General features: G+C 36.4%; 1 protein-coding gene across 1 annotated transcript in view; it reads left to right on the forward strand.

Annotated features, from left to right (window-relative positions):
• GUCY1B1 (guanylate cyclase 1 soluble subunit beta 1) overlaps positions 1–22,282 on the forward strand; it is a 42,047-nt gene extending 19,765 nt beyond the window's left edge. The window contains exons 5-13 of the mRNA XM_058839156.1: positions 1,629–1,826; positions 10,415–10,645; positions 11,043–11,159; positions 11,967–12,100; positions 12,800–12,997; positions 14,693–14,930; positions 15,766–15,906; positions 17,058–17,212; positions 17,529–22,282. Coding sequence (XP_058695139.1) covers positions 1,629–1,826; positions 10,415–10,645; positions 11,043–11,159; positions 11,967–12,100; positions 12,800–12,997; positions 14,693–14,930; positions 15,766–15,906; positions 17,058–17,212; positions 17,529–17,661 — 1,545 coding nt within the window. The 3' untranslated portion in view covers positions 17,662–22,282. The remainder of the gene's footprint in view (positions 1–1,628; positions 1,827–10,414; positions 10,646–11,042; positions 11,160–11,966; positions 12,101–12,799; positions 12,998–14,692; positions 14,931–15,765; positions 15,907–17,057; positions 17,213–17,528) is intronic.
• Positions 22,283–25,909: the final 3,627 nt, after the last annotated feature.

Raw genomic sequence — 25,909 nt, forward strand, 5'->3', positions numbered from 1 at the left:
TTGCAGAATGGGGCTACTGCCAGTTTGTTAGTCACGCTTGTGCCAGACTTAAATGTTAATACTTAGACAATAATTTTACAAAGATTCCATCCTTGACATTGGCTATTCCCTGTTTGAAATTCTTCAGCTGATGACTGCATAACTGAAAGATTATCATCTTTTCCCATATATCTCCCTAAGAGTTTTTTTTCCAAAAGGTCAATATATCCTGGCTGTTCCTGAGGCATATGTACTGAAACTGCAGTTCTGCATCCAGTTAAGGACATGGAGGGGCAATCTTTCAGAGTCAGTCATCTCTCTTGCTCTTTTCGCATCCACACTTTCAAAGCAGTCTCTTCCAATTTCATTGTCTCGAACCCTGCAAAATTCTTACAGAATTTGCCTTCAAGCATTGTGTTTGTTTTGTCAATGCCCGCTAACAGCTGGAATGAATTGACACCCAGATTGTTGCCTCTTCATGTTCTAATTTGGAATGTTGATATAGCAACAAAAACATGAATTTGAAACAAGCTAAAAAACTGAAGGAGGAAATTCCAGGCTAAGTGCATCCCACGGAATTCGTTGCTGAGAGTCATTTTGTCTGGAGGTCTCCAGGATAAGAGGCAGCTGTTAAAGCACTTCATAGCTCACATGAAATCAAGTTCAGTATGCTTCCACAAATTTGATGATCGACAGATGCTCGTGGAAGGTGGAGAATTTCCCAGATAGCACATTGAAAATATTTTCACTTCACTTCCTGTTACTTCCTGTTGGCAGAAAACAATACTCGAAGCCTGGTGGTAGCAGTCACAGGGCAGTGAGAGATCAACATTTAAAATATGCAGTAATGTTCTGGACTTAAGATGTAAAGAGTTCTATGAATTATACAACATAAATAAAAAATTGTGTGTTACAACTCTATCCTGCAAACTAGTTTCTCTTTCTATGTTAAATGTACAGTAAATAGCAGCTTGGGGCCTTGATAATTGCTTTACAATTGAAGTTGAATCTAGTGTTGTGTTTTAAGTGTGATTTTGATCTCACTGTTCTCTTTTATGTCCTTATTAAGTATGCATATCAGTTTATAATTTAGCTTTCCTCTCCAGATCACAGTTTGTCTGGCTAAAATTTAAATACATTAGATGTCTGGGACAGTAGCAGGAAAAATAAACCAAAAGATCTCTTCCCTTTTCTGAACAACTTTTTCTGATACATTATTATGCCAGCTGTGATATTTCTGTTTATTCTGTGGAGTTTTTCAATTATTGTCAAAGGAAAGATATATTTGAGTTTGGTCTTTTAAACATTTAAATCTTTACTTTAAAATTTGAACTTTGTCAGACCCTGTAAATTTAATTATTATGGTGTCAGAACTAGGCTTTTTCATTGATAATAAGGAGAAAGATTTATGTTTATTCAGACATGCTTATTTGTATTTGGCTCCTGGATTAATATTTTAAGAGAAGATTATAGAGACTAGAATTGGAAGGATTGAAACTGGATGACAGTTCTACAGAGAATAAGGTAAATGTGTAGAAGTATGAGCAGTAGGAGAAAGGGGATGTTCAGACTGAACAAAGTATGTACTTACTTTCTTCATAAATAGTAAGTGAATGCCTTATAATCATGATTTTCATTTCTTCTTTCAGAACCTGGATGCTTTGCATGACCACCTTGCTACTATTTACCCGGGTATGCGAGCCCCTTCCTTTAGATGCACTGACGCGGAGAAGGGGAAGGGACTCATTCTGCATTACTATTCTGAAAGAGAAGGTCTGCAGGATATTGTCATTGGAATCATCAAAACAGTAGCTCAACAGATCCATGGTACAGAAATAGATATGAAGGTAATGTCTGAAGTGATAATACTCAGGGAAAATTTATGTCAATAGTAAAAAAAAAACCCAAGAAAATCAAAAGTGAAGTGATGGCAAACAGTAATTTGCAGTGTTTCTATCTTCTGTGAAGGAGTGGCATCCGTACTGACTCTCAGGAAGAGCCATCATCATTTGTGTTGCTTGAAGGACTCAAGCCATGTGCTTGAGAAGGCCAGCTCTAGTTGGCCTGACCCAACTGGGAACAATACCCCAGAACAATATCCCCTTATTCAGAAAAGGATTGTAAAGAGGACATGTAAAGAAATTAGATACTGGCTTATTTGGGGTGCTTCTTTCTCCCCTTTATTTTATGTTTGGCATATATTTCTTACTGTCTGCTGTGTTCTCTGAGAACACAGACATTTCCTCTTTGTCCTAGATTCTTCATCTGTATGCAGACTGTGAGGCTGATGTGCATTGATGAGGACTGGGTGGCAAGCAGTGTTTTCCTCCCAGCCAGCATGCCAGGTTCTTCCCAGAAAATAATCATGTTTGTGTGTTTCTTGCTGTCATTGCATGGAAGTGTGACTGGATATGCACCTAGAGCCCCAGAAGTGAAGAAATGTTCCTCATTGACAGAGTTTATGTAATGACATGTTTGCTCAGTCACTTGTGAAATGGGAAAGAGGCTTCTGCTTTGCCCATACAGATCAACAGAAAGATTTAATTGATCAGGCCTTGCATAAGTAATAGTAGAAAATTAGAGTTTGGTCCAAGGTGTAGATATATATGGAGGGAGAAACAAAAAATGAAAGCTTTCTTCTATTAGAAATATTGCAACTGATATAAATATTTTTTCATCAGGTAGAAAATAATCTAAGCACCAATCATTCGTTGGGTTTTTTAAATATTCCTTTCCATAGTACGTTTCTAGCACTGTTTCATTGTATGCTTGCTGAGAAAATCCTTTCATTATTTTATCACAAAACCATTACCTTCCTCAAAATCCCTAAGAGATTTGCAAGCAATCCAATGACAAAGCTATTTGTACTGCTGTATCACAGTACTCGCCTTTTAGGTTTCCCGTTCTAAGCTAGCTCAGGTTTATAGTAGATGTCTAGCTGTGTATAGTGTAGTGATATACTTGTGTCCTTGTTTAGATTCTATTTTGTAGAAAATCACAGTTCAAACTTTTGCAGCAGGTGTTAGTAATCAGATACAGAAGGATACAACAGAATCAAAACACTCTTCTTTTTAGATCCCTGTTTATTTGAAGTGTTGAGACAGACAAGAAGGACTGTGTTGGAAAGTTGGCTGCAAAAGTGCTGAAGCTGATGCTTGACAAGCATTTCTTTTGGTAGCACAGGCAGCTTAAGCAGTCCCTGTTCTCTCAGTGCTCAGGTTTGTTCTACAGCAGCTTCTTTGGCTGTGCCTTCCAGCTGGTGTCAAGTTATAAAATAAACTATACTGAGGAAATGAACTGGGTTCAAAACAACAGGTTTTTCTTGGATTTTTTTTTCCCCTTCATGTGTTCCTTTACATGGTTTGGTGTTCTGTCTCTCAGAGAGCCACACATAGAGGCAAGAGTGATCCATGGGGCAGAAGAGAAATCTGGGTTGTCTAAAGCAACTAGCAGCACAAACTTTTGATAAACTGTGCTCCCAATCTGAAGGTTACTTTGCTGAGAAATCTGTAGTAATATCCGTCTAGGACTTCTCACAAATAACATATGTTCTAAAGAGGTTTAAATATTTATGTATTTATTTCTTATTTTAATTTGACTTTTTTAGGCTTTTGTGCAAATTTTACTGTTATAGTGTAAGTAAATACTTAAATACTATTAAAAATTTAATAGTATTAGTCAAACCTAATGTAAATGAATGCAAAGTATAATTTAATTCTACACTATTCTTCTAGACTGTCTGAGGCAAAAGCACATAGGTGTCTAAAAAATAGTATTAACCTGTAAACTGAAGAAAGTGTATATTTTTTTTTGTCTGTTACCCCAGTTTAAACCTTTTCCCTGTTAGAAGGTCATATACTCTTAACCGTGAACTTTTTTCATGTTTCTCCTGATTAATAAAGCCTACGTCTTGATATTTGTAAGACATTACACACTGCTGCATTCCACAGGTACTCAGAAACTCCAGTGGTAGATAGGCAGAGAATTGATTCTCTAAGGTGAGAGTGATGAAATTTGCAGCTTATCCACAGACAGTGAAAGTCTTTCTCCTTTACTTCACATGTCAGATATTAATCATGAGTGGTATGGAGTGAAGGTTTTAAAGTAAAGTCTGGCATTGTAATAGCTAGGTGGTTTTATTGTTCAAAATATTGGGACTAGGAATAAAAATAGACCAGCTTCTTTCATCTCCATTCTTTGCCTCATAATTTAGTAAATTAATGCTTTGTGTTTTAGTCTGTGAGCAATGCATTGTTTGAAACAGCACAGCACAGAAAAACAATGGAATTGCTTTTAATTCCTTCTAGTTTTTGTGGACCAATCAGTGCCTCCATTGTAAAATCTTTGGTTTGGACCTCAGTTAGAATTTTGTTTAAGGAAGAATGGGGCTTTTTTTGAATCTGATAAAAACCTCAGTGCCTAGCCCAAAGTTTCCAGTGTTATAATGGGAGTCGTCTTCCAACTTGCCAAAGGGGATTCCTGAGTAGTCCTTTCAAATTTCTTTAACCAAGCCATTTACATAATAGTTCAACACAGAACTGACTCAGTAAGTTCTGCAGTTCTCTTTATATTAGTATAATGTTGATATCTGCAATTTGATATTTAGTTCTTTGTTACCCACTTTTCTTCTCCATCTGTTTTGAACAAATGCTTAGATAAATCTGCCTGAGAGAATACATGCTTCTAAGTCAGTATTTTCATGAAACTTTTTTTGAATTTATCTAATATATTACAAGTCTCTGTAAAGGTGGTAGCAGACATTAACTGTTTTTGGTAATGCTGAATTTGTATCATTAAGTCATTAGATTTTGTTTCATGGGTTACAGAATGGCTAAGATTGGAAGGGACCTCTGGAGGTCATTTTGTTCAGCCTCAGCTGCTCATGCCCAGCCACCTAGTTGTTCTGGGCCATGCTCAGACATCTTTCAGCTATCTCTAGGGATGGAGATGCTGCAAATCCTTTGGACAGCAGGTGCCAGTGCTCCATCTCTCTCACAGTAAAAAGGTGTTGCCTGATGTTCAGACAACACCTCCTGTGTTTCAATTTGTACCCATTGCCTCTTGTCCTGGCAATGGACACTACTGAAGAGAGTCTGGCTCCATCCTCTCTTCACCCTCCCTTCAGGTATTTGTGTGCTGGATGAGATCCTGCTGAGCCACCTCTTCTCCAGGCTGAGCAATGCCAGTTTTCTCAGCCTCTCCTCTTCTGAGAGATGCTCCAGTGCCTTGTTCATCTTAGAGACCCTCCCTAGAGGGAGTGGACTCTGTCTTGTAGCTCTGTATCTCTCTTACACTGAGGACCCCACAGCTGGACACAGCAGTCCTTGTTTGGCCTTTCCAGTGCTGAGGAGTGGGGAAGGATCACCTTCTTCAGCCTGCATAGAAAACCAGCTAATGAGCACAAGAGGAAACTAATGTTAACAAAAATATTGTTCTTGTTTTGTCCCAGATTCTTTCTGTGGGTAGAGAAATAGCTAAATAGAAAAAAAAAAAGTTTTAATTTTATTACCTTTCTTCATTCTCACACAGAACAATTTTGTATATAAATATACAGATAATTTATATCTGTATATTTATAGTTATAAATATATAACTATAAATATACAGATATAAAACCTTATATCTTCTTCTGAAATAAAGTAGGGCTTCCTTTTTCTAGAATGGTGTCCTTCAGGAAATGTGCATTCTCTTTTTAACACCTAGAGTATGGGTGTGCAGAAGGAAAGGGGGGACAGGGTGGGAAATGTAATTTTGTTTCTGTTAGATATTGTTAGCACTGAAAGGAAAGCAATTTGTTTCAAAATTCCAGATGAATAGTTCAGGAAAGGCCAAGTTGGCGTTAACTGATTAATTAGTTCAAATCCAAATTTATTCTTCTCGGATATGGTAATCCATTTCTAGCAAATTTATGCAGCAGGTATTGTCTCAAAAATTGTTGCTGACTTTCTATATGGACTAAGAATATTCATGTTCTGCCAGTCTCAGTATAAGAACTAAAAAATCATCACAATGCTGCTGACAAACTTTGTCATGAGATCTCTGTTAGCAGCCTACTGGCTATGCCTGCTCTTGCTTCACTTGTCAGAGGTTGTTTGTATATAAATGAGGGTGACCTGTGAAGGTGAAGTCAGGACACGGATTCCCTCAAGGCTACTAATGCTATGGGTCAACAAAGAATGTTGTACGTAATCCAGCAAAGCCCAAAAATCTGTTTGGAGAGCAGACTTATCAAAATCTTTTACATAGGGAAGATGTTTTACAATGTAAAATGAGAAAAAATCAGGGGAAGTCCTTGACAAGAGGGTAATTTCAGGCTTATCAAAGGCAGTGTGAAAAAACAAAGTGAATATGTGACCAGCTGGAGAGCTGATCTAAAAACTACTTGGGTACTTGCCATGGAGGACAAGCAGTACTGGTCCACACATTAAAATGCTAACTGTGTGTGAAGATAAGTCAGTCATGGAACATGGTCAGCTTCTAATTTTGGCACTGGGGCAGCTGTAAACTTCACTATCTCCAGGCACAGTGGTTTGGTGAAGTGAGACAGTCTGCACTGAAACCAGCTGCCAGGAGAAGATATCCCCATGGTTCTATTTTTGGGTATGTAAACTGAAAGTGGTGCCATTTCCACAGTGAGCTCCTTTGTCTTGGGATCATTCTGAAACAGCTACAGTGAACTTTGTTAAGTAGCATTGCACAGTCAGTTTTGATCAGAAGAGATAAAAAATTTCATCTTGTATTGACCTTTAAAGGGCAAAACCCCTCTGTTTTTGTATTAATTTTCACAATCTCATCAAAAAAGATCCCTGTCCAAGGACATTCCATCCTGCCATGCTGAGATACGAGTGTGTCCTGGGGATAGGCTCAGATCTACAGAATTCAATCTTGTAGACACATCAGTGACAGCTTAACAGATAGCATGTGCTCATTATATATTCTGTATCACAGCAATGCTTCTTGATTTAATAGCTTGTGTGAAGCTCACCAAATACATTTTAAACCACACTAATTTTAAAATAACTTTTCTCTGAATTGTCATTCCCTGAAATATTGGTGTGACTTTTCACTTGATTAGGCAAGGAAAAACTGAAGGTATATCTCCTGGAAGGCGCAGGCAGGTTAGCAGTTAGATGTTATATATTCTCTTTGAAACCAAGAGAATGATTTCTCCCTTCATTTTTAACTGCAGTTACTATGGTGATTGAGCTCTTAGACGTTGTGAACTGATGTCACTTCAGCAGCAAGACTGCAGGGGGAGGAAGAATTAGTCTTGATTGCTGGCTTTGTTGCTTTGTGACTGAACTTTGATTTGTTAAGCATTTATCAGAGGCTTCTTCAACAATATTTAAATGATACTGAAATTGTGTGGCTTGCAAACTTTGCTTGCAGAATGAAACAGTAGATAAGTTCTTTCTGCTTAAGCTTAGCCGAGTATCTAGGGCAGGTCCTTACACCAGACAAATATCTGTTAAGTTAAGTTAAGTTGGATCTATAGGTCAGTTAAGTTGGATCTATAGGTGCAAGGGTAAAGGAACAAAATTTAACATCTTATGTTAACAGTCAAAGGTGCTTATTTTAAGTTTGCTGACAAGGTGGATGAAGTAATGAGATAGGAAGATTAGATAGTTCAGAAGTTGTGTGAGCAGAAAAGACATCATGAAATTGCATATCCATTGGGAAGTTAATTAGGGATGCATCAGTAGATTTCCTAGCCTGGAGAGGGGTATGATTAAAGCATCTGTTAATAAGTGTCTGTGCATGAATGATCAGAATAAAATTGCATAAACCAGCCATGTCCACAGCATATCATGTTTACCAGGAATGTGCAGCTGGCACTGTGTCTGTCTTGTAGGTCTGACACACATCCATGTGTTTGGCCTGGTGTTCATTTGCTGCACTAACATGTTGCATTAATACAGCAAGCATTCCTAGATGCCCTGGAGTCTGGTCAGAAATAGCATTTCAAGTGAACTTGAAGATGCTTGGGAAATTTGCAGCTTTGCACTGTTACTGGCACAGTTCTAATCTCTAAAGGTTAGGAAAATAGCACAGCATGTGTGAGGACTGACTGTAGAATCTGTAGAGGGTCCTGCTTCAAACTAGACATCTTGAAGCATGTAGCAGTTCTATTTTTATAGGTAATTTTTTTATTCTAAACCTGGGTTTTGTTTACTGATGCATCATTCATTTATAATAAATGAAATAAAATGGGAAGTTTTTAGAAGGAACCTGTTAGGTGCTGCATGGTAGCAGAAGAAAGTCTGTAATTACAGGTTGGTAAGAGAATAGTAGTGTGCAGTAGGATGGCTATAAGGAGATAATATCTCTGTAAGGTGATGTGTTGTTAATAGGAACATTTCTTTAAAAATTCGTAGCTTCTTTAAAATCAGCTTTGCTGAGTTAGGGTTTTCTTCTAAAATATGCAGGGTTTTTTCCCTTTTGTGGCAAGAGCAACACTTTGAAGATCCAAGACTGGAAATTATCTGGAAGCATAGATCAGTTCTAGAGATAAATCTTCACAATTTGAAAAAGGTTTCTGTGTGTAATCTCTGCTATCTCTGGCCACAATGACAGTATTATTAAAATAAAACCTGTGGGAGTGTGCGTGAATGATAGAAAGTAAGAACTAAGACTCTTGACTGCGTTCTGGTAATCTTCAATATGACCACAGTCTCTCACAGTTTCAGGGATAATGATTTAAAGGAAGACCTGGAAAACCTTTAAACCCTGAATTCAGAGGAAAACTAGGTGTCCATCTACTATGGATCACTCAACTAGACAAGCCCACTTATTGTGTTTTCCTCAGATGACAAATGTTTATTTTTTCTGAGGCTTACCCCCTATTAGGTCATAATTTCCCACTTCTCTTTGTCACACTGGCATATGGACTACCAATACTTGAGGCAGTTAGGTTTTATCATCGTCAACATTTGAATTTATTTGTACATCCTGCTTTGGTTACCTACATTAGCTGGTAAATTTAGTAGGCCGATCTTTATCTAAGTTACTTACATAAGTAATAGAAAGAGAAGAAAACTGAAGCACACAGCTATAGAGCACCTAAATTGGGCTCTTGTTCTAAACAGTCCTTCAGAAAAGCCTCTTCTTCAAATGAGTAGTTAATTTGTAGATCAAAGAACACTTCCACTTTAAATTAAACATCATTTAACAATAAAATACTGGGGTTTTGTTCTACACTCTTTCATTTGTATAGGAACAAATGAATGTCTGAGTACTCCCCATCCCTTCAACTTGTATTTTTGGCAATTTTGAAGAACCGATATTTTATAAACTTAACATCTTAGGGATCAATTGCAGTGTTTGTGCATACCTGCTCCAAATGGCAACTGTTAATCTATGTGGTTAAGACTATGTGTAAAGGGCAAAATCAGGATGCTTTAGACATTTTAAGAGATCTTTTCTTTTTGCATCAGTGACTTAAGGATCAGACTCAACATGAAAGTAGAATCAGGTGGAATATGTTCCAGAAAATCAGCACTAAACAATACCATGTAAATAGTATTGTTCTTTTCCAATCATTAAGTCTAATTAAATCTGAAAAGAGGTGAATTTGGCTTCTCAGTGTAAATGATGTTATTCTACTAGTTATTAGCTTAAATTATATTGCCATACAGGGACATGTAATGACTGTGGCTAGAAACAAAATAATCCCTATTAATTTAATATATTTTACTAACTTCGAGTAAAATTACTGAAGAGTGTAACGCTGTGTTAAGGACATCTTTTTGGTATTCTACTGAAGTAAATGATTCTAGTTTTGCTGTTGTTTCCTTTAATATGGAGTACAGCCCAGAGAAGATGGTAATTGCTTTTAGTTTTGTCTGTTGGCTCTGATCTTGCAGTCTGCTGGAATGTATAAGGACTTTATATCCTAACATCTGCTCCATCCACTTTCCTTCTTGCTGTCAGTGACATGCCCACCCTCTTAGCACCATTTAGTCATCTCTAAATAGTCAGCACTATTTGCTGTTGTGTTATAGACCTTGCGAACAGCTTTGATCAAAATAAGGATTCAAGGGTTCTGTGGGATTCAGCACTCACACAGGTTTGTTCCAGGGGAAGGGGCCACCCTTTTTTCTGGCAAGTACCAGTAAAAGCAAGCACAACCTAAACCTTGAGTTCTCATCTCAGGATTTGCATTTCACTTAGGCTTAAAAAATTGTATTTGGGTGATTTTTTGGGTGATTGCTCTTACAGAGAGCAACTGCGGCTAAGCAAAGGCATAGTTATTCACCTGGAATTATAAAAACTATGAAATCTGAAATTCTTGTTAGAATACAGTATTTTTCAAGATATGACTATAATTCTTGAATTTATCTTTTTCCTCTAAATACATTCCTGTCTCTACAGTAGCATTCCAGTTACTAATGAGTAGCGGAGTTTTCAGTTTTTCATTTTTTCTTCATTTCTCAAGGTTATTCAACAGAGAAATGAGGAGTGTGACCACATTCAATTTTTAATTGAAGAGAAAGAGTCTAAAGAAGAGGACTACTATGAGGACCTTGACAGATTTGAAGAAAATGGTACCCAAGAGTCTCGCATCAGTCCTTATACTTTCTGCAAGGCATTTCCTTTCCACATCATATTTGACAGAGATCTGGTGGTCACACAATGTGGCAATGCTATATACAGAGTCCTTCCACAGGTTAGTTGATTCTTATGCATGCATAGCCATAGAAAATTCATAGTGATAGATGCTTCACAGGTTAGTTTTAAAGATGAATAAAATAGATTTAGAATTCTCTGCCTAAACTGCATTCCAGTTTAAGTGTATAATATTTACTAAATTGTGCTTTTCTTGTTAGAAAAAGGACTTGGAAATAGCCTAATTCTACAATAGCTTTGTTCCTTATGGTCATGTCCATATGTAGTAAGAAAATAATTTAAAAACCTTGTGATTCAATGGAGAGACGCATGAAGTATATATTCTCTTCCATTCAGTATTGTCATGTAAGAAAATGGAATATAATTTCTCTATGTATATTTTTATTATAAAGCATAACAGTCAGATTTTTTTTTTTTTCTGTTTTTTAATATTCTAGCTACAGCCAGGAAATTGCAGTCTGTTGTCAGTTTTCTCCTTGGTCCGGCCTCATATTGATATTAGCTTCCATGGGATCCTCTCCCATATCAATACAGTCTTCGTACTGAGGACTAAGGTAACTAGAGAATATTTTCCCAGCTTTTCTTTAAGGAAGTGTGCTTTGGAGAGATAAGAAAGCTCAGAAGTCTTCAGAGAAAATTCTCTGTAGTATGCTCAGACCTTTTTGAGTCTTAAGCTAAGAGAGAATCACAGGTATGAATTCGTGAGTAGCTGTTAAGTAGAATGTTTTATTGGAATGGTGAAGTAAATGCACTTCATGTCTGATGCTTTCTCTTCAAGGGGCCAGTCTAGTTTCTGGTATTGTATCAAAGCAAATGTAGAAACAGAATTACATTTACTTTTACTCATAAGAATGTGAGAGACAAATATGAAATGTGTTTTTGCTTGGGCCCATATGTTCATACAAAGGTCTGTGTCCTGTTCTCTAAAGAGGGCGGGTGATACGAACAGATGCAGTGTGCAGAGTTAACACCTACTACAGCAAGGAGCCTGTTTATTTAAATAAAACTGCCCCTGAGAGAAACCAGGCTGATTTCTTAGAGATGGTCCCAGGCACAGATAGAACTTCACAGAACAGGCAATACTATTGTCAGATCTATTGTTCAGAAATCTCGTGGAAGAAGACAAGGAGTTACAAACATGAATGTAAAGAAAGATACAGTGCTTTGTGTCTTAAAGGCAACAAATTATAGTATTAAAATAAAGGTAGTATATGATGTTCGAACAAGATTAATCAGGGTTTAATATAAGCTGTAAGTCTATTCCAAGTATTCTGACTGCCTTTGTAGTAAATGCACTTACATACTAGGCCTGGTGCAGAACACACCATTGCCCTTACAAAATTGTGACTTTTCATCACCAGGAGGGGCTGTTGGATGTGGAAAAGTTGGAGTGTGAAGATGAACTGACTGGCACAGAAATCAGCTGCTTACGCCTGAAAGGGCAAATGATCTACTTGCCTGAAGCAGACAGTATTCTCTTTCTTTGTTCACCAAGGTACTTTAAACCTAGAGAGTGCTATAATACTCATTTTCATTTTACAATTACTAATTTTAAGAACACTTGTGAGAGTAGTACTACAGAGACTAATTAGCTTGAATATTGATTTAATTTGTTTTGATGTGTTTATTCTAAAAGAGATAGGAGCATTTAAACATTGGAACTTGGCTGATTATTAAATACTCTATATAAATATTGGTTTGCTCTGGCCCAGTGTGTACAAATGATTATTCCTCATATTCCATTTTTTTCTTTTGCAAGTTTTATCCTTTTCTTTTAATCAGTCAGAGAATGCTAAGAAATGTGACAATAATTTGGTTTTCTATGTGGATTCATGGATTTCTGCAGTAGTTTTAATGTGATGGATTGGTGATAAAGAAGTGGTTGGAATGGAGGATTGACTGGAAAGATTGTTTACATAATCTCACTGTGTGCTGAAGTACATACATTTGTTATGTTCATGGAACTCTTAGTGAGAATTCTGTATTTAAAGGCAAAAATCAAGAGCTGTGGGTTAAAATGAATGATCACAAATCAGGTGTTTTGTAGAAGGGATATGTTGTACAGCTCATCAGAAGTTCAGAAGCTTCATCTTTCTGCTGTTATTCAGCAGACTCTGCTGTTTATTTGAGTTTTAAATGCTCCTTTGGGAAGTTTAATTTTACCTATACTGTTGTATATTTCAATGCTTTGCAGTGTGATGAACTTGGATGATTTAACCAGAAGAGGTTTGTATCTGAGTGATATTCCATTGCATGATGCTACCCGTGATCTAGTTCTTTTGGGAGAGCAGTTCCGAGAGGAATATAAACTGACCCAGGAGCTTGAAATCCTCACTGACAGACTGCAGCACACACTGCGTGCACTGGAAGATGAAAAGAAAAAGACAGACACGTAAGAACCAAATCCTAATTTTGAGCTGAAACACTCAAAGCAATATATTATTTATAGCTGCCTTCTTTAAAGAATAACAGAATCTTGTAAGGAATATCAGAGATAATCAGGACTGGTAATTTTGGAGTCAGGAAAGAACATTTAATATGGTATTTCTTTCTTTACTTTGTCAAATGTCACCCACAGTCTAGGCCATTATATGCATAGATGTTTTGATGGCTCCCTCCCTGACAAGTTATAAAAAATGAGCTGACAATTGGTTTTTATTTGTGAATTACCTAAAATTTTGGAAACTTACATGCAGTCACTGTAGCGAAGATGAGTTTGATGAATGCCTAAGTGCTGTTATTTGGCAGAGCTCAGTAAACCAACTTTTGTCCTTCTGGCACAGGATAATAGAACAGAAAAAATTATCATACAAACCTTGAAAACAGTTTCTTTGAAGCTGAAATTTTGCAATAGCCTAATGCTATGAATTGAATTTAATAGTTAGTTACTTGCAGAAATGGATTTGTGTTTATCTAGATACTAATACATAAAAATAACACATAACAGTAAGAGTGCACTGGGCCCCAAATCCAGTTCTACAGATAACTATAAAGTCAAATTCAAATGTTATTGATCTATGGCATTTCAACTCAACAATAACTGGCAAAAGCTTGTGTGAAAAGTAGTATGGAGTTCATGTTTGATTTTATTTATAAAACATCTCTGTATTAACTCTATTGACAAATATGGGTTTTTTCTGTAATGGAGTAATGGAAATTGTTTTAAAAATACTTGGAAGGGATGGACAGGAGAACCAGAGAAAACAAAGCCTAAGAAGTATTTTTTCTCTGCATTCCTGTTGGCTTGCTTTTTAAAGTCATTTTATCTTCAGGAATTCTAGCCTTCGTGGCAGCTGCTGGAACAGATAGTGTCAGTTACTGTATGATGTGCCAAAAGTATTCACTAATTATAACTCAAGTTGTGAACTTGCCAAAAATGCAACTAATGAGGGTTTGTGCAGGAGGCTGTGTACCAAATGATGTTCAAGATTTGTGAGACAGTCAGAGATCTTCAGCTTGTCCACTTAGCTGTGTCAGGAGGGAAATGGATGTTAAGATAGCAGTTAGAAAGTTGAAGGAATACACATGAGACTAGGGTGAATTTCTGTGTGTGTGATTGAATTTTATTTGCATAATATGAACAAGTGTTAATATATCATATAGACTATTAATTTAAAAAAGACACTCTAGACCCTAAAAGCAGCATGCTCAAAAGAGAGGAAGCATTTAGAAATGCATGAATTCATCAGAGGTGGAAAACTGTTTGATCTCTTAATGGTCTTTTTTTGCAGTTTTTATGGTTCTGTGAGCAAAACCTTATTATATGAGCTGAGGATGTGGCAGAAAGAAGTAAAAATGATGCAAGACACTATGAACAAATCATGTCAGAAAAATTAGTAATAGATGTCTCATTTTGTTGATGATTTAGATGTAGTAATGTGTTTGAAATGGTAGGCTGATGTGGATCAGTTCCTGTTTTCCAAATAACTTATTCTTCAGTAAACACCTTTTCTGTTGCTTGTTGATGCTGGGAGTATGTTAAAAACCCCATGGTGGGTAGGAAGTTAAATATGAAGAGTGCTGCTGTAAACACCTTTCTCCTCATTGTCTCTGTTTCACTTTCTCCTTTCCTTCCTTACCTGTGCAGGTTACTGTACTCTGTTCTGCCGCCATCAGTGGCAAATGAGCTGAGACACAAGCGCCCTGTTCCAGCCAAGCGCTATGACAACGTCACCATTCTTTTCAGTGGCATTGTGGGATTCAATGCCTTTTGTAGTAAACATGCCTCTGGAGAAGGAGCCATGAAAATTGTCAATCTTCTAAATGATCTTTACACAAGATTTGATATTCTGACTGATTCACGAAGGAATCCATTTGTTTATAAGGTAAGCAGAGGATTTTTAAAGTATCTAATCTGTTACTTTTCCATTATTTACTATGGTGTCAGTCTTTTCCAGTCTTTTCTTGTCTTTTAGACTTTTTTAAAAAAACTTATGTTCTCATCTGAACTGTGTTATGTTAGATAGCTACAGAAGAGTATGTTGGTTATCTCTAAATGTCTGAAGGAGCATAAAGTACTAAAATCTCGTTACGATTTCTTCATTGACCCATTAGGTGGACATATAAATGTACTTCCACGTTTAGCAGCTGGCTTATACAAGCCACGTGTGGTCTTCTGACCTTGTGCTTTAAGTTTTTCACTTCTGTTCCTGGGTCTTCTAGTTGTAAATGATAATTTATTATTCAGTTACTCAATGTGAATTTCAGTCTACCATAAGGAGTGAGGTGTAGTTGCAAATGCGGCTGGTAGCAGGAAGGTACAGAGACAGATACATATGCATCCCATATATATGTATGTGTGTTTGCTTGTGTGTTTATGAAGTTCATCCCTAGGTTTTGCTAGAACTGAATTTTATGCCCTGTACCATGTGAATCAAGGGTGTGCATCAGAGCAAAAACAGAGCTCAATTTCATTCGGAAGACACCAGAAGAGAGAGACTCAGGTTTACACAATCACAGTATCATTCTAAGTTGTTACATTGCGAGTTTACAGTAAATTCTCTTCAATAACAAGCAGAGATGACAGTAATTAGGGTGATTTGAATGAAAGGGAAAGGGAACTATTTTAAAGGAGAAGCAGTCTTGAAGGAAGCACTACATCAATTCTAGTACTCTAAAAGCCATAATAATGAAGTAATTGAAGAATATCTGTCTTGATAGGTGGAAACAGTTGGGGACAAGTACATGACAGTGAGTGGTCTACCAGAGCCTTGCATGCATCATGCACGATCTATCTGCCACCTGGCTTTGGATATGATGGAAATAGCAGGCCAAGTTCAAGTAGATGGTGAGCCTGTACAGGTTAGTAAATGTGGGCTTGAATGAAAAACCCGTTCTGTAATAGGATGATGTTTTGAAATAAGATAATGCTCTAGTCCCAGTTCATGCAAGCTTTGTTATTGTTAAATTTTGAGACTGATATATATACAAATAATATGAGAAGTCACACGTAGCTGTGACATGTGCAGTTCCCACACCTTAAAATGCTTACTGTGCTTTAAAAGGTAAGGGACTAATTTAGGTCCACATAATTTATGCCTGTTTTCTGATCATTTCAATATAATCAATGAATTCCTATTGTGCATCAAGTACAATCTGTTGAGTCTTCTTCTACTCAAGGAGCAGAACAATAATATTCCCTCCCTGATACTTCTGATCACTCCTCAGATCCTCATGTCAGAATGAGAAATTATTGCATTAAAAAGAGAATTACAGTTCCATAGACAGTTACAGCAATGATTACTCACACCAGTGTATATTAATGGAATTTTAGTCATTGTGGGACTTTCTGGAGATGTTGTAGCACTGATATAGGACTGGGCAAGCAGCACTGACTATCCTCATAAGGCTGTGAGCGGAAAAATATTAACGAGTGCGGTGCATATTTCTATTTACATGAATGTTGCTGTTCTGTCACCTAGCTTAGAGCTATGTACTTCACTTTATCATAGAGCAAAGCAGTGAGAAGGTTTGATTTGGGGCTTCACAGTAACTGTAACATGCTACAGAATGAGCTTCTCCAAACCTCTGTCCTATCTCTTGACCTTCTGAATACAGAATACCATGATTTTTCCTTCGAGAAACATCTTTTTTCTTGACCTGTGCCATCCTTTTCTGCACCTTCTGAGCACTCATTAAACAGACCTGCAGAGTATGCCTCTCTTCCCACCTCTTTTTTTATTTTCACAGTTACATAATAACAGCAGGGTGCATGCTGGAAAATTACAGAGTTTGATTGTTCATGTGGAAGGCAGAGGCATGACAGTATACTAAAGTTAAAAAAACAAGAAGTGACAAAACATATAAAATGCAAGGCTTTGAAGAAGCAAGAGTAGCACTTCGGAGAAATAAACTGTAGTAGATAAAAGTGGCATATTGCCTGTATTTAGTCAGAAGCATCAGATTAGTTACATTAATTTTGAATATTCAAACTTAATTTTTTCTCTCTAAAGATAACCATAGGCATCCATACTGGTGAGGTAGTCACAGGTGTCATAGGTCAAAGGATGCCACGGTACTGTCTCTTTGGAAATACCGTCAATCTAACAAGCAGAACAGAAACTACTGGAGAAAAGGGAAAGATCAATGTCTCCGAATATACTTACAGGTGAGTGATGTATTATTTCTATTGGTGTTGACATTTTAAAATAAGTCACTTTGTCAGCATATCATAAAAGTTTTTTTGGACTTGAAAGTGACAGTCCTCCTTCCACCATTATTTAAGTATGTAAGCTCTCATGAAAGTGTATGGCAGACTACATTATGATATAGAGGTATTGGTATGCAAATATAGTAATGATGTAGAGATAGATTTGAATCTTTTGATAGTTAGCTCACGTACCTGTAACATGTTCAATATTTTACGCAGTGTGTAGAGTGCATGCAAAGTGCATTCATTTACATGTTTTCTCTTTCAATTTCAGGTGTCTTATGACACCAGAAAATTCAGATCCTCAGTTCCACCTGGAGTACAGAGGTCCAGTTTCTATGAAGGGCAAAAAAGAGCCAATGCAGGTTTGGTATTTGTCCAGAAAGAGTACAGAGACAGAGGTATGAGTAACTAGAGTGTAATTTTGGGTTTTTTTTTCAAACATAAACATTAAAAATTTAATGTAAACCACGGAGATTCATTTACATTTGCAAAACTAAATGTTCCATAGAAAAAAATGATGAGTTTTGTGCAACACTCTTTCATTAACACATTTATTATCTTGACAGTACTTGAAAATCCTTGATTATTTGTCTTTGCAGTTTGTGCAGTTCCTGAAAGAATACTTCTGATTTCAAAAAGTCCTTGAGGGAATGCCAAGTGTTTAAATATTTATATCTCCCTCTTACAGATTTCTGCAGTCTACTAGGTTTTGCAATATAATGTCGGTTTCTGTTTAGCTGACATGTCTGGTTATCAGCACTTCAAAATTTGCCATTTGCTTTCTTTCAGTGAGTGAAAAAATGTGCCTTCAAATATTTAGGCAACAGTCAAGCAACTATTTGCAAGCAGGTTCACACCTGATTAGTATGGGGGTCTCTTAACCCCAGATGGCACCTGCTTTTTCAGAGACTGTTGCATGGCAGAGGTCCCACTTTGGAAATACACAAAACTATTTTTTGTAAATGGCATATCAGCTTAAGTCCTCTTCTCAAAATGAGGTAGGGTAAAGCTCTTCAAGCACTGAGGGACCTTAAAGCTAATGCCTCAGTTTCAGAATTCTGGGCATGTATTATCCAGAAATTCAGTAAAAACCAATGAGATCTAGGCTCAAACTGTAGACTTAGACAATGAGGTTACAGTATGCCAGCTGCTTTGCCATAGATGAGCAGGTGCATACATTCCATCCATTGTCAACAGGAATTAAAAAAAAAAGTAATTTACATAGCTTGAATTTTGCCCTGAAGTAACACAGAAAGAAGGAGTTTTCAGATAATGTATTTAATCTTAAAAACACACTTGACTAAAATAATGAAAGTCATCAGTTACCTTGGCTGAAATAATTCTTATAGGTCAGAGGAAATTAATTATGTGTCTGAATGCTCATGTACTTCTGAAATTGTAATTTAGACTGTTAAACTGTTTAGGCTTTTTTAGGAGATCTAATCCAGATTTATTACTATTGGTACTCAAGTATATGAATATTGACTTTTTAATAGTAACTCCCAGTATTAACCCTCCTGTACTTTAACTCTGTATTTTAATTCTGTATTTTAATATATATTACTTACAATTATATTCTGGGTGCCACTTTTGAAAATACTTTTCTATTCTTATTCTACAGTAAGATAACTATAATTTCACATGGCTACCATTATTTCAAATCTATTGTTCTATTTAAAATATATTTTAATTAAACACCTTTTACTTTTTTTTCACATTATAAATGTTGTAGCAGGGCACATTATAATTTTAAATGTAAATTTCAGAGAGGTACTGAGTCAGGTGGGTATTTTCCTTGTTTCAGCCTAACACATGTTTAATATGAATATATGATTCAGGTAGTTTAAGACTTTAAATATTGCAATTGCTTTTCAGAGGTCTTGTACAACAGCTAGTTTTGTTAATCCTCACAGCAGTCCTGAGAGACACTTGCTGATATTATTATCCAGTAATTGAGCTTTGTAGAGGGAGACATGGGGGCAGGAATAAACCTGACTGAGAAATAGTGAGCTTGATTTTCAGGAGCACTTATGACTCACAGTTTAAGCACAATCAAAAAGTCTTTCTAATTTTGTTAGTTTTTGTTAATTCTGAAATTCAGATATAGATGTAATTCTTAAGAGACATAAGGACTTCTCCCGAGACAGGTATCTTCTAAATTGTACTAAGTTTGGGAGCATAGGAGAATAGAAAAATACAGTGATGTGATGATGTGAGCTGATAATAATTTTGTCAGAGGTGATTTTGAAAAGTGAAAGAATCTATTCCTCTAACCTTTTGATTCTTTTTCACTCCCTGCACAATTTCATCTGTCCATACACAAAAAATGCACAAAGTTTTATTCTTTTAACATTTTTTGAACTGTTCACAGTTTCCGCTGTGAAGGTACTATTCATGTTTTTTTCTGGAACTTTATAGGCTCTGCATAATAGTTTTAATCCAAACTATTTAATCCAAATAGTTTTAATCAGTAAATTAAATAACCATTTTTTAATGTTTGATCACTTTAAAGTAATCACTTTGCTTTATGCACACATGTAGTCTTGGTTTTCTTTCCAGAAGTTTTTCAGAATGCTGATGTATTATTGTGTGCAGTGCCATTTATTTCAGGGGACTGTACATAACAATAAATAAGGGCATGTTAACATATATTCAGAAACTATATGGTTAACTTCCTGAAGGGTCACTCCAGAATATTAGAATATTGCAAGAAGTGGCATATAGAAGTACGCACAAAAATATTTTTTAAATCATCCTGAATATACTTCTGCTAATTTTGCTTTTACTGTGAAGTGTTCTACCTCCAATATCTTCAATCTAGAATTGATGCACATTAGTGATGTATTTTTCTTTTCATTATATCCATTAGAGAGTTACTAGCTCAGCATTTGCAGCCCTATCAGCATGATATTTTAAGGACATGGTGAAGAAAAAGGACAAAATATTTACAGATGCCATAAGAGATGTGAAACCAAGGCTTAAAATACGCTTTTGCTCTGCTAGACCAGTAGAAAATGATAGGGCTGAAGCAGCTCAGCATGCCTCAGTCTTGATTCCTGGCTTGACATCTCTAATACCAGTCCCCATGAGCAGCAGTTACTTCTGAGAAAGACCTAATTTACAAGAATAAGTATTGGTTTGGAGTGCTGCTCTTTCACCTTTTTTCTCTGATGTCTCTTCCATGCTACCAGTTCAGCAATAAGTAGAACAGTATCAGAAACACACACAGAACAAAGCAACTGTAACCAATTATTCATTTTGCATCTGCTTGTTTGCATGTTATAAGATTAATTATTACTGTCTTCATTATTTTAACAGAGGTTCAGCTGAAGTTTCTCTCTTGAGAAACAGATTTGTTGTAAAAAATAAATCTTGCTAAGAGCCTCAGATGTATGACTGTAATTGTACTCCCTCTCCAGTTTTTAATATCTTTCTGTTCTGCCCTGTTCCCACATTACTGGTGGGAACAAATTGAAATATCTCTGGCAGAGCTGGTAATTCACCAGGAATTGTTTCATTCCTACATACAATGCATTCAAAAGAAATACATGCACCACCTATGCACTTTGGTTTCTTTAATTTTTGTTATTTACTGATGCTGATTGCAAGTTGTAAAATGTATTTTGTCACTGCATTAACCCACCATGTTATTGCTTCAAAGAAGATTCCTTAATTCTCAAATTCTGCTTGCATGCTCTCAAGGAAACAAAGCAAGATGCTTTCTGAGCTGAGGGAAGAGGAAGAGGACGCTGAATAGGGTGCAATACTGTCTCCAAATAGGGTGCCAGGCAGTAAGGTTATGTTATGAATGTTCTTTCACATTATATCTCCCATTGCCATGTGTAATACCATTGTCTTTTGCCCTACTTCTGAAGTCATACTTAACATTTTTTCCCAGGCTTGCTTGCTAATTTTTTGTCCTTATTGTTTGGTACTGTTATATCTCTACTATGAGCATGTATTTCAAGCTTTCCTTTTTTTGATATGCATTTTTGCATGTCAGTCATGTGACCATTCCAACCACCAGATAATATTGAATGAAACCATGTAGTATGCACGCCACAGCTAACCACTTCAATCTGATGCTTCACATCTTCATCTTCATCTCTGAAGTACTATGGTTATGTGAATTGATGACATTTCTGGAAAGATAGGTATTTCAGTTGATAGGCAGAACAATGAACCTAAGGAACTATATTTAAAAAAAAATACCTAAAGCAGCATTACAAAAATTATTGCATAAATAGTGTCAGATTTAGTTCTGCTATTACCATGCTTCTCATTCATTTTGTGAATAATACTTGGTGCTCTGTAAATTCCTGGTTAGAAAAAGGTTTCTCATTTGATATCACCCTGCATTTTCCCTTTGTGAACCCTGTAAACATCTTCTGTATTGGAAGGGGGAAGCTGTTTTTCTGATACTGCCATTTGAAGCATGTGCCAATGTACTTCTACTGAAATGCTGTTCACTTGCAATGTATTTCTCATTGATTTATATAAACTAAATTAAATTGTCGTATTAATAATAGATTGCTGGACAATTTTAGACCACTTGTAGTGCATTGATTTTCATCTGATGTAGCCCCTGGAGTTGGAAGGCATGCTGCTGAGACATGGTTGATATGGTTGCCTTTTGGTTTGGTCTCTCTAATTTCAGAAATGATCTTAATTTATTCCTTGAGAAGACCTGGTAATATTCTAGGCATCATGACATAATTAAAGGATGTAAATCTTGGAAAGGGACATAGTGTGTTTCATCAGCTGATACAGTTCCTAAAAGCGGACAAGTTTTCAGATGCATGGACCTTCCATAACATTAATATATAGTGCATTTCTATGTGAATAGTATCTGTTCTTATCTGACTGATCATTTCTGAATATTTGCATTATAAAATAGAATAGTGCAATTACTTTGTGTATAAAAATTGTCTATATCTAGTATATCTTATTAGCACAGAATATATATGTATAAATGTTTCATGTTAATGTGCAAAAGAAATTGCAATAAATTATTTTTTCCACTGACTTCTAGAAATCTTGTGACTTCCTTTTGGTAGATAACTTTATTTCATTGTTTGATACAAAACAAGTATTTTCTCCATTAAATAATTTGCAGTTCAAATTAAAATAAACTGTTGAGGCATTGTTCCAATGTTTGCAAATGTCCAAGTGTCTCACACATTCAGGTTAATGGATCACATTCTCAAATTAAAGTAGCGTTCAAAATGTTGAGGTTAATGCTTCAAAAATAGTAGTGAGGTGAAAAAAATGTATAAAACCTTCATTTGAAACTCTTGGGCAGTATTTAACAATCAGAAATGATTAGCTGTACACTTTGAGCAGGATGCTAGCAACCAAAGCTTTAGGAATGGAAAATGAAGAGGGGAAACCACATACTTTCTTCCCCATCATCTCACTGCCAGACAGCACCACAACCCAACACATCATCAGAGGCTGCCCTCACTCAGATAGGTACACTACAGCAATTTGAATTGATCAAGTTGTTCAAGCTTACAAAAACTTTATGGTGACTCTGAAAGACATGGAATTTGTGACAGCTGTGGTTGTATATTGATATAATTCATATGCAAATGGTTCTGAAGAAATTGAAGATCTGTATCACACTTCAAGCTGATGGAAGATGGCGTGCCAGAAAACTAAAATAATGCTCTGGGTTTATATTGTACCTTCTTAATAATTTCAAAATATTAAAACTGCCATTAAGCTACTTTGTAACATAACCAGTTTCTCAAAGCATAGAATAATAGCTCATATTGTATTCATGGAAGTGCTTTTTATCTCAGTACAATTCAGGCACTTAACCACTTCTGTTATTAAAATTGGTCTTCACTTAAATGCTACATTCAACTACTAAATTTATAGTTTGGTTAAATATTACTCTCAGCTAACAGTTAAACACTTCTGTAGGTATTTAGTTCTTTTATGTGTGTTCTATTGCCTCTTTTATTTAACTGTAGTGATTTGCTTTTTTTCAATAGAAGCTGTCTAGCTGAAACATGAGGCAGAGTAATTACCAAAGTCTGTTTCAAAGGTCTTTATAAATGGATGTATTTTATTCTGGTATTTTTTGTTGAAAAAATCACAAAAACCAAACCTGAAACAAAAAGAAAAAGGGGAGATCAGCCATGAAATTTCAAATTATGGAATGCATTCCTGTGAAATCAGACAGGCAAGGGAAATTGATTATTGGTGGTGTTTGTGCTTTGTCTGTGCAGGGGGCTTGGTGTCTCTATTGCTGCCTTGCACTGCAGTTGGCTTCCAAACTGCTGATTCAGTCCTTGATAGGAACAACCTCTGGGAACATAACTTCATGTCTGATTTTTAACAGAATGATAAACAATGGATGAGATGCTCAATTGGATATCTGCTTACAGGATTATCACAAAAATGTCTTCACTGAAAGGGTAGTCAGGCCCTGGAACAGGCTGCCCAGGGACGTGGTGGAATCATCATCCCTGGAAGTGTTCAAAAGGCGCATAGATGCAGCACTTGGGAATGTGGTTTAGCAGTGAACACAGCAGTGCTAAGTTAACAGTTGGACATGATAGTCTTAAGAGTTATTTTCCAAACTGTGATTCTCTGTGAAGGACATCCTCCATGAGGGACACATAAAGACAAAACCAATAAGGTTATGTGATATATTTTTTTTTTTTTATGACTTGGTTCCAGTGTTTAAGGTGGCAGTGCAAATCATATCTGATTGGTTCCAAGCTCACTTTAGAAAGACAAACATATGCACAGGAAAGAAATAGGAAGGGATGTGCTAGCATCTGGTATGAAAAAAAAATGGGTGGTGCTGGAGGCCTCAGAATCTTTGCTTTGAACAAACCTCTAGTAAAATCTAAAGCTAATAAATGAGTGTGCTGCAGGCAGTTGTGCACTACAATATACACCCTGAAGTGTCGATGGCCTTTCCAGTATCACCTGTCTCCATGGAGCCAGAGCAAGGCCTGAGGCATCTGTGTCCTAAAATGTGTTTTTCATTTGCCATGTAAATAGCTCAACACTTTACTGTATTGTCACAAACTGTAAAGTGGTTATTCCATGCATTTCTAGAGCCATCAAATTTTAAAGAGAGAGGGAGAGGAAAAAAAAAAAAAGTTGGGTCATTGGGTTCTAGCACTATGAGAACTTGAAGAGAATTTAGTATTCATGATCTTCAGGCAGTCAGCATACTGGTACAAATGGGAGCTTTTGGACGATTGTAAATTAATTCTGCCAGTCACTGTGTTGGCTTATATCTCCAAGTAAAGGAAATCACTGGACTTACAGTTCTGTTCTATTTTAACAAGATGTTATTTTTTATTATAACAAGATCCTTTCTTTCCTGGTGGGGGGAGTCTGAAACTCTTGTCATTTCATGCACCAACCTGACCATGAAGGGGGGAGCAAGTTATAAGCCAGTAAAGAGAGCTGTGCTAATGAAACTGTAAAAAAAAACAAAAAAGAGGTTACATTCCCCAATCTATAGCTGCACATACAAGGCACTGGGGTTTTTAAAACTGTTATTTAGATGTCTGACTGACTTTGGGTGTCAGTTTGGAAAAACTGCAACAACACATGCTGTCTCCACCAATTAATTCTTTGTTATTAACAGGAAAAGGCTAATGTTCACTTTCATCATAATCATCGGGTCTTTTTGCCAATATAACTGTTTTGGAGATAGTGACAGCAGTGGAATGTGAAAACAGTATTGTGATTATTGTTCTGGGATGAAGATGTGTGGCTGTTACAAAGGCTTTGTTCCAGACTATTCCCCATATCCAGCAGTCAGATTGGCATTGTTACTGTTTTTTTTCCAGAGATGATTATGCACCTAGTACAGATTCAACACCACAGGACAACTGTGCTTTCAAGGGCAGCAATTCTGTGTGCTGAGTATCTATCTGTTCATATGCTAGACACCTCTGGCAGGAAACCTGAATGCCTTTTTATATTGCAGGTTTTCAGGGTCGTTAAATGGTTTTTGCACTTTGATAAATGTGCTATCCTGTCTAGTGCTCAAACAACTGACTTGTGATTAAAATGACAGAACTTAGCTGAGTTCCAACAAAAGGCTGAAAATGTTCACAGCTCCTAGCTGGTGTTAATCATAATCCTGAACTGGAGACAAATTAAGCCAATAATCCTTGAGCCTTTGTTTAAAAATAAAACAAACAAAAAAAACCAACAAAAACTATATGACCATAGTTTTCAGATGAGAAATAAAACTCTGAGTTCAGTATTGCTGCCTTCAGCCCCTATGTCAGTATGAGCATAGTGCTCTAATGAAGTGTATGAAAAATAAGCCACCTTCATAAATCACACTGAAATATGCAGTGTATTAAGTGTAAGAAATGCACATCTATTTCTTGCAAGTCCTAAACACTGTGTGTAAGGTTCCTGGAAAGAAAAGGCAGCCTGTTGTGCCTTGTTATTTTCAGATATTTAGTGCAAGTCATCTTAATAAATGTAAACTTTCCTATGCAAAGTGTTCAGAAACATCCTAACTTAAAAAACCTATATAAGCAGGTTGAAAAGTAAGTATCCTTTTTCCACAGAGGGCACAGTGAAGCATTCAGAGCTTCAACTGCCTGTACAATAAATCAAAACCTTCCTTTCTGTCACATTATAGATGTGTTTTTGGGCAAT

This window comes from Poecile atricapillus, chromosome 4 (genome assembly GCF_030490865.1).
Source record: "Poecile atricapillus isolate bPoeAtr1 chromosome 4, bPoeAtr1.hap1, whole genome shotgun sequence".
In the NCBI taxonomy this organism is placed as follows: Eukaryota; Metazoa; Chordata; class Aves; order Passeriformes; family Paridae; genus Poecile; species Poecile atricapillus.